Source organism: Alexandromys fortis, unplaced genomic scaffold (genome assembly GCF_014885135.2).
Source record: "Alexandromys fortis isolate MF-2015 unplaced genomic scaffold, M_Fortis_MF-2015_v1.1 scaffold_20, whole genome shotgun sequence".
Classification (NCBI taxonomy): Eukaryota; Metazoa; Chordata; class Mammalia; order Rodentia; family Cricetidae; genus Alexandromys; species Alexandromys fortis.
Window position 1 is genome coordinate 2,832,180 of NW_026067903.1, and position 17,094 is coordinate 2,849,273.

Genomic DNA, 17,094 nt, shown 5'->3' on the forward strand with positions numbered 1-17,094 from the left:
TGACCCCAACAGGAAGATTACTGTCGTTGCTACTTCATAACTAATTTTGCTGCTGTTATGAATCATTATGTAAATATCTGTTTTCTGATGGTCTTAGGTGATCCCTGTGAGAGAGTCATTCAATCTCCCCAAAGGGGTCCTGACCCACAGGTTGAGAACCATTGATCAAGACAGCTAATAAACTCCTCATTGTGTGCCGTAAGCTTTAAAACAGTCACGACATGGCAGAGTTCCTGACCCCAAGAGAGCAGGTGTGTTTGCTATGAGTATGCAGAGCTCTTCAAAAGAATTCGGGAGACGGCTGAAGAATTCAAAAGAATTCAGAGCCAGGCGAAAGAGGGCAGGCGGCGTGGGCGAGGACAGGGGCAGGGAACGTTTTCAGGATCTAAAGGTAAAAGCTGAGCCCTTGCATTGGTCTCACTTTTTCCTCCCAACAACAACAGAAAGGGGCATGCAAGGCTGGGCTGGGAGGGGACGGCTGATTTACTACTGCACGAGGTGGTGGCTGTGATTTCAGGGACTAGGACTGTAGGATGTATGTGCTGTGGACCCCTCCAGGAGACGTCATGTCATTTGTAAGTAGAAGTTGTGTACTCTTAAAGCAGAACACAAACCGTGGGACTAGATGTCAGGGTCAGGACAGGACAGAAAGGCACGTTTGAGTTTACGAAGGCAGACCTGAGTGTACAGCAGGCTCCCTGCTACGCCCTGAGTATACACATGTAAGACAAGACAGGCAGACAGTCCCTCTGCAGACTGTTTCTTTTTTTATATATATTTATTTATTTATTTACTTATTTATTTATTTATTTATACAATGTTCTGTCTGTATGCCAGCAGGCCAGAAGAGGGCGCCAGACTGCATGAGTTACAGGTGGTTGTGAGCCATCATGTGGTTGCTGGGAATTGAACTCAGGACCTTTGGAAGAGCAGGCAATGCTCTTAACCACTGAGCCATCTCTCCAGCCCAGAGTGTCATTTGGAAACTGGTCAAAGTCACAGGCAAAAAGGTGAACACAAGCACTGACACTTCATCTCCCTGTGCTAAGGACCACCTCCTGCTCCATCCTCACTGTGCACCCCCACAGGAGAAAAGGAGACAACATCTACTGCTGGAATGACTGCAGCCACACACGCACTCTGTCCCCCTAACACACACTCAGCTAGACTTAAGGCAGCAACCACAGAAATCGTAAGTCCTTCAAAAAGAAAAAAAAATCTCTGCACTATTAAAACAGTGATTCTCTGAATGACAGACAAATCTGTTTGTCACAATAAAACTACACAATTAGACAGCAGTGAGACACCTACCCCATAAGGCAGCACACAGTATCTCCGAGTTAAACCTCTTCTTGTATTTACGAATCTCGGGGGTGTCGCTCTGTGGTCTAGTGTTGGTGGGGTTCACATTGACCACTGAGCCTTTCCGAGTAGGATCTTGCCTTATGGCTTCTGGTCTCATTCCATCACAGGAAAATCCCACTGAAACACAGTACATGTGAAACCTTATCTCCTGTATGCTCACAACTGCCCGGCCCCCCTCAGCATGCCCCAGATAAAACAGCCATACGCTGTACCTGACACTTTCTCAGAGAAAAGGCATTCTGTAAAACATACATGGGAAAGGAAACTGACTGTGAGGCTCACTGCTAAGCAGGCAATGGGAGTGGGATGGACTCCTTAGCAGAGGTCTGTGCCATGAGCAACCACGTCATGCCTAAGCCACTTGGGAAGCTACACGAGGGACCAGGTCCTGTCTGTCAGCTGCTTTCCTTGTTGCTGCTGTACTTACCCACGGAAGTAACTGTCGTTCCACTAGATGGAGAAATCTGTAGTAACCTGGGGTCTATAAAAGGTGTAAAGGAGGAGGAAGATTTGTGTTTCTGGAGTGTGCTACTAGCGGATTGAGTCTGCAATGTAAATTTCAATTTCATTAATATAAGAGACATTTAAAAAGTGAACATTAAAGACCATTTCAGTCCATTTATATATACAGCACCATTTCCCAATCGAAGCCACCTCTTCCTGCATCATTCCCCAAAAACCCCAGCAGGCATTTCAACTGCCGTATCTCTTCCCCGAGATGCACACCTAGGGCAGTGATGCTGTAAACTACCAACAAAAGCACCACTTTATGATCAGCTTTAAAAAAAAGTAATGGAAATTCTTAAACAGCATCTAAAGTGTCTTAACATCACTTCAGTACCTTCTGGATTTACTTCTCATACCACCCCCCCAAATGTGACCTACTATCTACTGTGGCAGACTATTGGTGTGATCTCCTATGTGGTGTGATCTTCTATCTACTCGAACAGACTACTGGTGTGATCTATCTATAGATTACTGGTGTGATCTCCTACCTACTGTGATAGACTACTGGTGTGATCTCCTATCTATTGTGATAGATTACTGGTGTGATCTATCTACTGTGATAGATTGCTGGTGTATCTCCTATCTACTGGGATAGACTGCTGGTGTGATCTCCTATCTACTGGGATAGACTACTGGTGTGATCTCCTATATACTGTGGTGACTGCTGGTATGATCTCCTAGGTACTGTGGTAGATTACTGGTATGCTCTACTCTTTACAGTGATAGAAAATATTATTATAACCTCCTATCCACTATGGTAAGTGATTAGTGTGACCTATCTACTGGGACAGACTATGGGCAAATACTTCTTTTGTTCATTGTTTATTTTAATTGAGCCTCTTCCAGAATGCCAATGTTGCTAAAAGGTGAATGACCATTAAGCCCATACCACACAACAGGGGCTCATTAGTAAACGTACAAATGACAATAGGCATGACCTTCTGATCTTTTAGGAGCACTGGTGTTAATAATGTAACTTAAAATCAAAAAATTAAACAAACAAAAAGCTCACGAAGAAAGTGAAACAAGTTGTTAAGTGGAAATGCAATGATGATTAAAACCAAACAGAAAAACTTGCCAGTTTAGTGGGTTAAGGGTTACAGTAAGATGGAGCGTGCGTGAGATATAAACAAGGAGTGCAAGCACAGATCTCGGGGACAGAATACAGCTCAGCAAGCGCCTTTCCTCTATTTGTTTCCTCTGTGGGGCACCTGAAAGTCACCATGTCCTACAGCCCATGCCACCCTAAGACTCCCCACCTGCCCAGGTTGCCATCTCACAGGCTTCTCTCCCTGCCCTGTCCATCAGTGGCCAAGCCGGTTTGCTGAGAAAGCAGCTGCCTGACACTGTCCTCAGGAGACTTTTCTCATGCTTTCTAATGAGGGAACCAAAGCACTGCTGCTGCCTAGCAGTCAATCAGGTGTCTACTTGACAAGATTGGCTGAAACTAAATGTCTAGACCTCTCTCAGCTATTAAACAAATGGACACAGTAAGTCTGCACACTGAAATGAAATCTTGTTTAATTAAGCAGGGGCTCAGGTGGGCTGTCCCTGCACTTGTGCATGACCTACTTAAAGAACAAAGGCTCACCCACCTAGGACCCAGACTGAGCAGCACAGCGATGCCACAAACACACAGGACTTCCTATACAGAATTTAAATTAAAAGAAAGCTCAGACCTTTGTTCCTGCTTAGCATCATAATTGTCTACATTTTACCCCAAAAGTCCTTGACTCTTCTTAAACCCTGAGTACATGTGGATGTCAAGGAAAAAGATCCCTTTAAAAGGGCTGGTTAAAACCAAAGTCATCAACCAACAACCAACCCCTCCCCAAAATAAACAGACGAAACCAGTAACCAAAACACAATCAATTTGAAGGAGATTCTCACACAAGACAAGAAGTTTGTGCAAGTAAGGCCAAGTTTATGTAGTCACATTTTCCTATATTTTATAAACTGGATAAAAAGGATGAAGAGGCAAATTCCACAGATGACTACAAGGATTTCATGCCAAATACGTAATGGATCTGAGAACACAGCAATCATTTTATTTAAAAAAAATGAACAGAATAAAGCAAGCCATGCAACTATACTTATCTAGAAAAAGTAAACAGTGAACTGGCAAGTTTTGGGGAATCGATCCATCTAGGGTTAGGGATTTGTATGCAGATCTGAACATGTTACTTGGGATTGGGGAGGAGGGCAGATGACAGAAAAGCAGGGGGAGGAAGAGGGAGAGGGTTTCTGGGAAGGGCTTCTTTGCAAACTAGCTCCTCGGCAGTGCTGGTCTAACCCCAGGAAAGCAGCCAGCTGTGGTGTGAGACATACCTCATTAGCAGTGAGCTTGTCCTGGGGTGTCTGTGGGGACATGGTGGGTGTCGGCTGGCTGGAGGATGGGGAGGAAGAGGTGGAGGAAGTGGAGGAGGAATGGCTTTGCTGTAAGAGATCTGGCAAGAGGTGAATGCGACCGGCAAAGCCATTGCTCTCATGATGGCTGGCACGCTTTTGGTCAACTGTACTCTGTAGAAAAAACAGGCACACTGGTCTCGCTCAAGCACTGCTGACATTGCTGACAACCCTACTGATAACTGCTTTGTTCAAGGTGCTGTGTGACTTTTCAAACTGTTAAAATTACCAAGGAAAATCCAATGAAATTAGCCGGAATCGCTCAAACTTCCTTGCCAAATGCCCAATTTGAGCCAATTGAATTCAAAGTACCCAATGCAACCGAATGCAAGTAGCAAGTGTTTCACCTGGTTCATCTGCAGCAATAGCATGGAAGACCACCCCCTTGTCCTCACTGTAAATCTCTCCAAATTACCCCTAGAAAGTACCCTGTGGTTTCTTTGAATCCTGGTTTTCTCATGTTCTTCCTACTTTCCATCCAAATACACTGCTGTGGCATAAAACACTCAGGGCAAAATCCCAAAGCCGAGAGTGCCCTGTCCTATGTCAATAAGGACCCTACCACTTGAATGAAATCTAAGTTAAGAATCAACAGTTATAAAACATCACGGTCCAAAGAGACCACATCTTGCATCACAAATCAAGATAATCACTTTGGACCACAGGAGACCTGCTTATCCTTGTGCCCCACTCCTGCAATACTGCAGACACTCAGGGCCAGATGCCCCAGCAGAGCCTCTTGGTGGCCCTCTTACAGGCTCCAGATCTCAGACTCTCTGTGGCTTTTCTACCACTCTAACACAGACTGTGAAACTCAGCATGGTGCTTGGATGAAGGCTGCCACAGGCATGCAGGGGAGCAGCAATGTGGGGTGGAAGACTACCGGCTACCTCGGTGGCATGCAGCACACCTGCCTCCCTCGCCCAGGACGCCCTACCCTCAGAGTTGGGTTAACATGAAAACAGATGGGGATGTAGAGTAGCATGAGTGAGTGGATGAGCAAGTGGGTTAATGACTACAGGAGAAGCTCAGCCTCTGACAACAGAGAGAAGAGACACAGGTACCTGGCGGACGATCAGGGTGCCCTCCTTGGATGGGGTCATGGCTGGCTCACTTTCCACATCATCGTGAACAATCATAGTTTTCACAGATTCTGTTTCCCCATTGCTCAGATTCAGAGATGACCTGTGGTGACAAAATCCCATGTCAAGGCTATCAAGCTAAACCTCCTTACCATCTCAAAGCCTAAGGTGAGAGGAGGCTGCAGGCATGAGCTTCCTCTAGGTAGTAGGATTTGGCTTTATCCTTTTGACAGAGAGTTCTCTGCTGTTTACTTTGTTCTTAAGCAAAACCTCAGAAAGTATACTTTTTAATTACACCCAAACTTCCCTTGTACTGCACCCTTAAATTTAAAAAAAACATTCTGACATATTGTGAGGAGGCACTGACGTGTGTGTGTGTGTGTGTGTGTGTGTGTGTGTGTGTGTGTAAGTTTATATTCTACTGAGTTCATGAAAACCACATCAAACTTCTGCAACAGTGCTAGGGCAAAAGGCTGCATCAGAAGGAAAGCGTAGAGGGAAGACTCTCATCTGCTAATACAGCAAGCACTGACGCTGCTCTGGTGTCCTCCGGTCCTGAGGTGGAGTCATCAGGCCCCTCCTGCTCTACGTCCTCCTCCTCCTCATCCGTGGTCCCAGACTCCTCACTGGAGGAGGAGTAGTCTGTCACTTTGTGAGGTGGTCGAACATCTTCCACTGCTCGAAGCTCTTTGGCCAATGCAGTCAAGTCCTAACACACAGGATGGAAAACAGGAGTTAGGCAAAAGGGCCGGTAGGAGAGACAGGTAATAAGCTTTCCAGGCTAACTGCCAGTAAGCAGCCAGGGTTGGTGTCAGAGAGGGCTCTCTGGAGATGTGTGTTTCAAATGAAGGAGTCTGTACAATTTTTGATAGAAATAGGCAGATGCCGTTGACAATCACAATTCAACAATCTGCTTAGGATAAGCTGACAGCATTCTGTTTTCAAATAGGAAGTAGTATTTTATGTCTGTTACGTATAGAAACAGGGCCGAGGCTTTACTATGATGTGTCCTGACTACACAATAGTATTTCTTTTAAAGGGATAATTCAGAACACCAGCCTCGAATCACACAGATCTGAGTTAACATATCTGAGTTTTCTTCCCTCATTTCTACAGAATCCCGGGTACACAAGAGAGCGGGGCGCTTCTAGCACAGTCACCCCTCACTTCCCTACTAGTAACTACCATCTTGCCGAGTCACAGGGGAAAGTCTCTCTGCTACACGCCATGTAACAGGCGAGATGTTTTCCAGGCCCCCCCTTCTAGACTCAGCCACGCTCCCTGCAATATGGCCAAGGAATGTGAACATCAAAGGAAAACTTAGTAAACCCTGGCTTCATTTCTCTTTACTGTGCTGAGATATTTTAAGATTCTTATCAACCTGCCAAATCTAATTTTCCAGAGTGATGATTACTTACCCCTCCCATTTACATGTCGAGTACAAATTCACTTGAGAATTTTACTTAAAAGCAATGACATTTAAAAAAAAAAAAACCAACAAAACAAAACAAAAAAACCAAACAACTATATAGCTATTTTTCCTTTCTATTTAAAGAGCAGTTCTGGTTTAGCTTTCTTCTCTTATGCAGTTAAGAGTATGTTTTTTAATTCACCCTTGAGCCTCTCAAACAACGGGGACCAAGTCTGAGCCCCCATATCCTGCTAATTATCTGTGTCACTGCAGCAGTTCTCAAACAGACACTCAAGGGACTGGAGTCTGACAACAGTGAATACCCGGAGCATGTCCTAATGCTAACATATCTGATTACCAACGAAATACAGTTTGTGACATCTAGAAAACAATAAGGCAAGTCGAGAGCAGAGTTCAAATTTAAGCCAAGTTAAAAGGTAGAGAGAGCGCTGCTGAAGGTAGACGAGCCAGAGTTAGGGCTTACCACTTCACCCTTCAGGACACGGCAATTCATGGAGGTGGCGAGGGAGGCCATCGTTGATGGGGGATGCAGAGAAAAGGGGAGCAGACAGCAGAGAAAAAAGGAGGGGGAAGAAGTCAAGAAATCAGTCCAAGCAGGAAACTCAAACTTCAGTAGGCTTAAATCTACAACCACCCACAGTCACATAACTAGTTATTATTACAAGAAGAGAAGGGGAGTGTGAGGGGCAGTCACAGCCATCATTCCAGAGACCAAAGGCAGCAGCACTCAAGCAACAGGAGGCTTTGAAAAGCTGACTTACAACACTTCATTTTGAAAGTCAGTACTGTAAATGCCAAACTCATTTAGCATAAGGTTTAATGCCCACCTGTGATTTGTGTGTGTGTGTGTGTGTGTGTGTGTGTGTGTCTGCGCACATGCACAGGGGGAATCTTAGCTTTTACGTAGTATTACTATAAAGCATGTGTTCCCTTTAAAAATGCCTTTCAAATAAAACTACATTTTGTTCTGTACTTCTCTGTAAAGAGGACTGGACAGAAAATATAAGGCTAAAGTAGAAAAAAATCTGCCCCACTAGGGACTTCAGGTGTGAGATACCTAAGAGAGAACCCACAAATGCATCCTGGCATAGGACATTCCTCCGACCTCCTCACACAGGGAAAGGACCACACACAAATCAAACCACCGCAGGCTTCTCAGTCAGTTTGCTTCCTTCTTTTTCATAGAGACTGAACTAGAACCTCTGAAGTACAGCCCCATCCCCTAGCCCTTCAGTCATATTTTTACTACAGAGATTTCACTCAAGCTTGAGACAGAACCGACTGATTTTACACAGTCCTTACAGCAGGCTTGAGAGGTCGAAATACTTCTTTCTTTTCCTCAGGCTTTTTGGCTACATTTTCAAGGCGCTGAGATGGAGAGCCTTCAGACTTGGATGATGCTGTTCAGTTCAAGAGACAAAAAAGTAGAAACACAGATATATGCAAATCATACACTGTTCCTGCCCCACCGCCATCCACCCAGCTTCCCATTTCTCCCTGTTGACTTCTCTCCACGGAGTCTGAACTTCAGGCAAAAAATGGGATCTAAGGACACTCTGCACTCTTTCTGATGTCTCACTGAAAGCCCTGCATCAGTTTCATGGGTGCTTCCAAGGACTATGAAGAACACAGTAACTACTGTTGTCAATAATACATACTGACGATAGCACAGGTCTCGGAATCCAAACAGGAAGAAATGTCAAACCCCAGCTTAGGCATTTTAATTCACTTTAGGCACGTTATCTGATTGCACTCTACTCTAAAGTGTTTATGGTGCTAGATATGTGTGAAGTTTTGAAAATACAGCTCTCTGAGTAAAATTATTATGACTACTTATGATTACTTATTATTTATGATTACTTATATCCTCAGCAACCTATGTCAAAGCATCATTTGTGAAACGCAGCTGTATGCAAGTCCAGGTCTCTTTTACAGAAGGAGGTCTTCCAACCACTAATTACAGCCACGGGTGTTCCCAAAGAAAGTGTGTAGGAGAGATAGATAGCCTACATCTCACTCTGAAGCGTTCACCAGAGCCGCTCTGAGACCCAGGATGGGAGCCAGGCTGGGATCCTGAGTTGCTGGACCCTGAGGAGCTGCCACTGCCTGGCCTGGGGACCAGCTTCTCCACTCTCTCCCATAGGAGCCGGGGCTCAATACTGCTGTTGGAAAAGAAGAGAGAACAGTGTCATTCCACTATGTTATGGCATAAATGTGCACACGATGTGGAATGTGGGGAGGAGAGAGAAGCCTATAAACAGCACTTAACACAGTGCACTGCATACACACGGTGGTGCAGACCTTGTGAAGTAACCACACACCAATAGACACCTCCTACTGAAGCACACGACATCCACGTTATGGATACACAGTCTAGAGCTACAAGCAGCATTTCTGTCCTAATCAGAGCCAATTCTCGATGGGAAATAAACATCACTGAGGTAATTACCCATTATATCTAGGTTGCCCTCGTTCACCCATTACAGTTCTCACACCCTGAATGTCCACAATTCATTCTTTTGTCTGAGGTGTGTGGGGGAAGCAAAACTGGGAAGGCTTTCTGGCTGTGGTCAGACCCACAGCACACATCTGCTGGGGAGAATTCCTGTTCTGGACACTGGCACAGGAGAATGCCAGTCCTTTCTGAACATTCGCATTAAAGGGCTGCCTGCAGATTCTGAGTTACCATCCATCTAGCCACCTGTAACTATACCAAGATTGCCAACACGACAGGTTCAGTGATGACCAAACTGCCAAAGACTTAGCAAGGATAATCTCTAGGGCAATGCTGACAAACAGAAATTTCCAGTAAGCTGAACGTGCAACACACTCCACATCTGATCACTGTACCGTGAGCAGTACACGTGACACCAGCACTTGAAACACGGCTAGTGCCCCACCAAGGAGGTGAAGTGTTAATTTTATTTCATTTAAAGTCAGTTAAATTCCCACTTAGCCTTGTGTGGCCAACACTACAGCATCACGCAGAGCCGCCCCAACCCCAGCAGTGATGCCATTTGACAAGCTCACTAGCCTGCTGCAGGCTGCTACAACACTGACTTTGCTGTGACTTTTACATCAGTCTACACCTTCACAGTTTAGTCCTTTAGGCTGAAAACTCTCTCAAACTCCAAGTTTCTCAGAACCTGGTCCCAAGCCTCCATTCTCTGCTTTACAGAAAAAAGCTGTTTTCACTTCAACTACAATACATACCAAATCTTTTTACTACAGATCAATTTGTTGTTCATACTAATGAGGTAGGGGTGTGTGTACACAAAGCTGCTCGTGTCTTTTGTCTAGAACTTCAGTTCTGGGAAGAGCACACTTATGAAAATAGACAACAGATGACTCTGAGAACAAGCACACAGGACATCGGCTCCTGTCACTCTTCTTTTACCTGGTGGAGTTTCTCTGTCCTGCTTGGCTATTTTGCTGTCCACTGCCCTGCAGTGGGGAATCCCGGCGGGATAAGACAGGGGAACGAGATGTTGTTCTCACAGGAACCTTTAGATAGGAAAACATAGCAGTTAAAACTAAAGACAGGAGCTGAGCAACAAAGCTCATCTTCAAAGCTCTTCAAAACACATTCCAACACAGTCCTCCTTATGCTGGCACACCTATCACTAGGCTCCTCCCTCTCCCAGTCCTGCCCTTGTCCTGCACTGATCAAACCGGCCTGGGCAATCTTGACACTCTGCAACCTGATGTGCTGTGTGGACTGAAGCTAGTGGCAGGGAACGCACAACGGCACTTCGCTGAGACAATGTAAGAATCAAGAGATAAGCTCAAAGGAATCAAACAATGGTCTACAAATGGATTAGCAAGAAGCAAAGACTGGCAAAGAAGCAAGAAATTATTTAGAGGAAGCTAATTCCAAGTGAAGGAAAAAAATACACTAAAAATGCCTTTTAATTTCATTTTGTTACTAATTATAAAAAAAACTTTAAAATAAAAAAATCATTTTGTTAATTTTTTCCTCATAAGACTTTTTCTGAAATCTTCGATGTTATGTATAATAATGAAAAGCTTCTGTTTAAATTTACAATTCTATTTACTTTAGAAGCATGCTGTTTACAATTTTTCTTTAAAAAATTTTTAAAAAAGATTTATTTATTGTGTATACAGTGTTCTGTTTACATGTATGCCATGTAAACATGCCAGAAAAGGGCACCAGATCTCATTAAAGATGGTTGTGAGCCACCATGGAGTTGTTGGAAGTTGAACTCAGGACCTCTAGAAGAGCAACCACTACTCTTAACATGAGACATCTCTCTAGTCCCCTTTTAAATTTCTTTTTATTAAATTACGTTTTAAACCAGTTAACAATAGAAAGCTAACTGACCATTGGCTAAATGTAACTGACTAAACATGGAATGTTTTTCTCTCTATAAAAAGTTACTTTGAAATTTCATTGCCCCTTTAAATCTGGTGAAGTCACCATACCCATAATCAAAGTAAATAATAATCTTAAAATAAAACAGAAAAAGCAGCACACATCTGTCTTTCTGCTCCTTACCCTTGGAGGCACCTCGTCACTGTCTGATCTAGACCAAGCCTTTTGGGTGGGGTCAGGTAGCTCTGACTTAGAGTCAGAGTTTTGACTGAGCACCTCACTGCGGGAAGGTGGACATGGGTCCTGAGAGCGAAGATGGTGGTGTGCGAATTTGGGAGGAGAAGGGTCACTGAAGGAATGGGATCTCGAGACAGGGGAAACATTGTTCTTGAGAGATGCCAGGTGGGACCACTGTACCTTACGAGAAAACAAAACACAAAACATTCAATGCGTTCTGCATACAACTAGCTTTTCTGGTCAACACTAAATCCAACAGGAGCTAGTAGAAGTGAAATGAGAGTCAGGGCAGTGCAGGGTCAGGCATGGAGCAGCAAACCGGTTAAATTCTGATGAAGGAAAGAAAGGGCAAATGCGCACTCACAGGGAGACCAGCACCAGACACATGCTGCAGACAGCACGGAGGAGCATTTAGACCCCGAGAGGGGAGAGTGCGCTGCATGCACATCCAGGGCAGGGCAGAGAGGTGGACACCACAGGACAGAGGCCCTGCTACACTGCACACCCTCCCCACCACCCTCCCAAGACCCAGAGTCTGAGAATCTGATCAAGAATCAACAGGACAGTTGTGGGCAACCAAGTTCTTCACATTCAGAAAGACCGTAACAGTAGAACCCAAACAACTGACTTCTCAAATATACCAATAGCTTTTTCTTATTTCCTCCTAATCTTTGAGACTTTATATTAATTATGAAAAAAATTGGAATTAAAATTTCTTTAGCAAAAAATCCAATGACAAGTCACCCCAGGCTGACCAGTGTCGGAGTGTGCCTTCCAATTAAGATCAAGAAGGTGACTTTGCCAAGTAAATTTATTTAGTTGCTTTACAAACATTCTCTCAAAAATCTATGCAATAATTTCAATAAATGTTGTCTTGTTATTGTAGAATAACTGCCCAACATTACAATTCTCGTAATTCTTGCTACATACTTACTAATCAGCGTGTTTAGTGCAAACTGAAATCACAAAGTCCTTAACCCGCTTGACTTCTGCCGATATAACCTGTGGCCAAATCCCAGTGCACAATCTCTATAGCTCACAAATGGATCCATATAATCCTAGTTTTGTTACAATTTCATACTCCTAAAATATTTTAAATGTTCACTGGGAAAGATACAAACAAATGTGTCACCAAGCAGTAGTAAGTGGGGCTCAACGTTAGGTGCCACTGAGAAAGTTCCCTCCAAGAATACTCTACAGTGCTTGCTTAGGCCAAGAGCACTCTCAGCAAAGGAGGAGGAAAAGGAAGACTATTTCTAAATACTGTATTAATCACTCATGAAATAAAAATGAGGTCACGTAACTCAGGAACTCTTGAATTCTACTGCTCAGAGATAAGTCTGACCCTTGTGTTGGGTTTAACTTTCAAGACAAGTGCTTCTTGTGCATTTAACACGCATCACACTAGGAAACAAGCTCCAAGTTTAGGAGCGAGTAGAAACCAAACTTTTCTACTTGGGTCTGTTCTCTCACCCTATGCTGTATCTTTTTATGTCCATCTTTTAATCTCTGCTGCTGTACCCACATAAACCGCCTCCCTACATACTGTGCCTCAGATCTGCTCCTCTTGACCCCTTGCCATAGCACCCCACTGTCCAATAGGAGGATTTGTTATTGTAAAGCACATTCAGACTCTCGGGTGAGTGCATTTGCCAAAGCACAATCATTACTTCTGTCTCAAAACCACGAACTTTTGTCCTAGGGGACATGCAAACTCCAGTGACAAGTGCAGGGGAGTTAGCATCTGTCTGAGGCAGCCTGCAGCACAGAGCAGCATGGGGGGAGTACCTAAACACTGTCGTCAGTGAGAGAGGAAGAATCAGGATTTGAGGCCAACAGTCAGCCTGGGATGTCTCTGCCATCTACTTTCCTTCCTAGATAACACGGCAGCTTCTCTTTTGAGTACTCAGACAAGGCAGAATATGGTAAGGACTGAAGAAAAGTCATAACCTTTGTCAAGACTTCCTCCAAGAAATCAATATTTAATCTAATGGTTATAAGCTGTTTGAATCTTGAAGTGTTTGTGAATCTGGTAAAAAACAAAGACTTTCCCAGACATATTCAGCCAAATAAACAGAATTCTGCATGCATCTCAGGCATCTTCAGCCTCCAAGCGTCCTCCAGGGAGCTGGGGACCACAGGAGTAAAGCATTTACTTTAAAATGTTTGAGAGAAGAGCCTCTGGTTCTTTTCACACATGCTTACACAATAAAACAACTTTCTAAAAACCTAGTGAAAAAGTATTTGTTTAAGAGGAAGGAGGGACTTCACATCTGAGTTAAGGAGGGAGAAAATGAAAATACTGACTATAGATGTACTGTTCCTAATGACTTAAACAATGAAGTCCGACTGCATATCCTTCTTTAGCTGTACGGCCACAGCAGCTCTCTCCTCTTTCCATGTGACAAGTGGAAAGTGTGCACTAAGTGTGGCCAGTGAGCCACTATGTGTCTTCAGCACAGCAAAGGCTGCTGCTGCTACCTGTGGCTCCGCTGGTCTCTGCAGGGCAGGGTGCACAGACTCGGAGTTGCCATTGGAAAAAGATTCTGATCGGGAAGGCACCGGCGGCTCCAATCCTCTGCCTGTTTGCTTAGACTGGGCCTCAGGGGAGCTGTGGTTAGTCTTTCTAAATCTATCTTCCACCTGCATCAGAGAATTAGAAGACATAGCGCCACGTTAGTAGGGAAAGGAGAGATGAAGAAGGAAGTCTAAGAGCAGGACAATCAAGAGAAATTGTTCTCTTCAGTTATAAGAAAAGAGAGAGAGCAGCTGAGGGGTGGCAAAAAGCAGGGCTAAGATTTGATACAGGATTTTTAAAAACTATGAAAATTAAAATTAAGCAAAGCAGCCTCCGTGCCCAGTTTCATTACTCTATCTGTAAGAGAATTTGTTCCCTGACTCTCCGCCCAGTGGAGGAGGATGTAGAATAAGAGTGCCATCTACTGGCCAGAACTGCTCAGTGCTCCTGGAAGCAACCAAACCCTTTTGTCTAGCCCAGAGGTGGAAGAAGGCTTGGTTGCATCCTAGTTTGAGGCTGTGACCAAATGTATCAACTGACCCAATAAGAAATCAGGCTAAAGGTCCACTTGATCCTCATCCTAGTCTTACACCAGACCACCACTTCTCTTGTTCACACACTAAAGAATGATGGTGCCAAGCATTCTTTTTTGTATAGTTTTACTTCTAATTCCTCTAATACTTGTTAAATGAGGCATCCACATAGAAAACGGGTGATTTGCTGGTCCCTTCTGAAATTCATGGTACAGCTCTCTCACCAGTCACGAGGGAATGTCTCAGAGCCTTTTCAGGACCAGCATTTAAGCAAAGTGAAAGAAGATACCTCCCGAGCTCTGTCAGCAGGGTCGTAGTGAGGCTTGGGCTCTGGAGCATGATAGCTTGGCTTGCTCCTGTCCTGCTGCGGCTGCTGCGGCTGCTGCTGCGGGTGCGGCCTCCTGTGGTCGTGCTGTAGAGACAGGAGATATGCTTGTTCTTGTTGCAACTGCCTCTGGAGCCTCTCTGCCTGCCGGTGCTCCTCCATCTCCCGCCATCGGCACTCCTTGGAGAGGGAGAGGGCAACACTGAATCTGGGGACCACGGCGAGCTCATCTCGACTCTGAGTCCCTTCTTGATTTTTGTTTGTTTAAACAGCACTTCCCCTCTTGTATAAGAGCAAAACAAATGGTTGAGATTTTAAATAGCATGTTACCTGTGTAAAATCTGACAGCATTTGCTGACTGTAACATCATTGCAGAGTAAAAGAATTTAATTAAACATCAGATTCAGTGGTATATATACACACAAATTCAGCAAAAATTCTACACATGCTCGGTGAGCCTGACACCTTCAGCACTTTCACATTTACTGAATGCCAAGTTCTGTTTAAAGCATGACAGGCACGTACTGAACAAAGCAGTTAACTTACTAATGGGAAATAAACAAAGGCCAGTTTACACTGTGCTGGACAGCATGACCACAGAGGACATCTTCACTACAACCTGACTTCCACATAAAACCAAAAAGCTCTGGAGTCACCACAGCCGGCCAATTTAGGGGAGGGACAGGCCCTGTGGCTTGGGAATGGGACAGAGGCGGGGCGTTACCAGTAACATGGCCTGCTCCTGGAGCAGCTGCTGCTGCAGGATTTCCAGGTGCCGCTGCTCCTCCTCTAGCTGCCGCCTGATGTACTCCTGTCACACAGAAATTACCCAGCAGTCAATACTTCCAGAAGGAAAGCATCAGTCACCTGTGTGGGCAACCAAGAACTACTCCAGTGAGCTTCACGGCAAACTCACCGAAGAATGCACACCTAACCTAAAGACAACCTCTAGCTGGGGACTTTTACAAAGGCTTCAAGCTGGCCAGTGAGTGCAGAGAGGCCAGGGCATACAGGGACACGTGGCCATGTGGGAGCACTGCTGTACAATGCTATTACCACACCCAACACAGACCTGTAAAGGAGGTCTTCCTCTTAAGATGACAGACTCCACAGCCACTGGAGCCGAATTAGGAGCAAGGGATTCTGATTAGTAAATACCTGCTTACGTGACATCATTTTAAACAGCATGGGTCAGCAACCTTTGAAAGCTAAACCTCGAATCTGTTTAAGACCTAAAACCAAAATAAAATAAAACCAAAAAACCCAAACACAAATGGTGCTATTGCTAATGACTCGAAAGGTACCTGAATGACTATAGTCTGAAGGATACGCTCAGAGATCACAGGCTACGGGCACTTCTCTACAAGTAAACTGGCCCAAGCTCTTGGAGATGAGTCTGCGTGTTTGTGTATTGTGCACAGACGTGTGCACGGGCACGACAGTGGGAGAAAATGACCCATCTGTATCACAATGGGAAAGGCAATCACATATGAAGCATAATACACAAATAATGCTACTTTGACCTTCCTAAAGTCTGTAGTTCAAGTTCCAGTTTGGGGGAAGGAGTGAGAGGTGGGAATATACTCAAACTTGAAGCTGTACCTATCTTATTTGAACAAAGTGATGGGGAGATCCTAAACCCAGTTCCATCAAAAAACAAGCTGTGTGATTTGCTGTATACGTTCAACCTTCCATTATGTTTTTTCACTAGAGAAATGGAATATGAGCTAGATATGAGATATCTTTCTGGAGCAGAAGCATTTTATAAGAAGTCTTTCTGTCAGGAAAACAAACACTGCCACCCCTGCATTAGTGAAAACTACCCACACGCCCTAGAAGGGGAGCAAAGGAAGGGCGTGTGGGAAAACTGATCCATGGAGTTGGGTTCTGTTTCTTTAGATGCCTCCTACTGACCAGCCCCTGTTTCATGGCACATGCCTTGAAGTAAAGAGCCAAAGATATGGGCTGTACAGATGCTTAAGCTAACCAGAAGAGTATTAGACAACACAAAAGCAATGCCCTGTAAACACCCTCAGGGCACCATATCTTACAAAGAAGACTGAGTCCCCAAAGCCAGGTCCCTGGTCCCTGGCTCCCCAGGATCATGCTTAGCAAGGAGAGTCTTTGTGATGGACATGTGGCCTTAGCTGTCTGAAAAGGGGAATCCGAATACCAAATGATATATATTTTTTTGTTTTAGCAAAACAGAATTAAATCCTAACTTAAATGAGTATAGTAACTTGATCTTTCATGTTCTTCCTTTAAAATGCAAGAAAACTGGAGGGGAAAAATATCACATGCTATCCAAACCACAAAGATTCTGACATACAATGATCAGAGAAGATGGAACACACAC

The 17,094-nt window shown here is 44.4% G+C and overlaps 1 protein-coding gene across 47 annotated transcripts in view; it reads right to left on the minus strand.

Moving 5' to 3' along the window:
* Map4k4 (mitogen-activated protein kinase kinase kinase kinase 4) overlaps positions 1-17,094 on the minus strand; it is a 141,320-nt gene that overhangs the window by 12,383 nt on the left and 111,843 nt on the right. For 2 of the 47 annotated variants that reach the window (XM_050134542.1, XM_050134545.1), the window contains exons 14-25: positions 15,463-15,549; positions 14,703-14,918; positions 13,844-14,005; positions 11,309-11,542; positions 10,190-10,296; positions 8,803-8,954; positions 8,095-8,192; positions 5,894-6,069; positions 5,343-5,463; positions 4,201-4,392; positions 1,793-1,910; positions 1,312-1,482 (exon numbers count right to left, since the gene is read on the minus strand). In XM_050134542.1, coding sequence (XP_049990499.1) covers positions 1,312-1,482; positions 1,793-1,910; positions 4,201-4,392; positions 5,343-5,463; positions 5,894-6,069; positions 8,095-8,192; positions 8,803-8,954; positions 10,190-10,296; positions 11,309-11,542; positions 13,844-14,005; positions 14,703-14,918; positions 15,463-15,549 — 1,834 coding nt within the window. Of the gene's footprint in view, positions 1-1,311; positions 1,483-1,792; positions 1,911-4,200; positions 4,393-5,342; positions 5,464-5,893; positions 6,070-7,255; positions 7,265-8,094; positions 8,193-8,802; positions 8,955-10,189; positions 10,297-11,308; positions 11,543-13,843; positions 14,006-14,702; positions 14,919-15,462; positions 15,550-17,094 lie in introns of all 47 variants that reach the window. The other 45 variants (XM_050134548.1, XM_050134550.1, XM_050134584.1 and 42 more) reach the window with 38 other exon arrangements.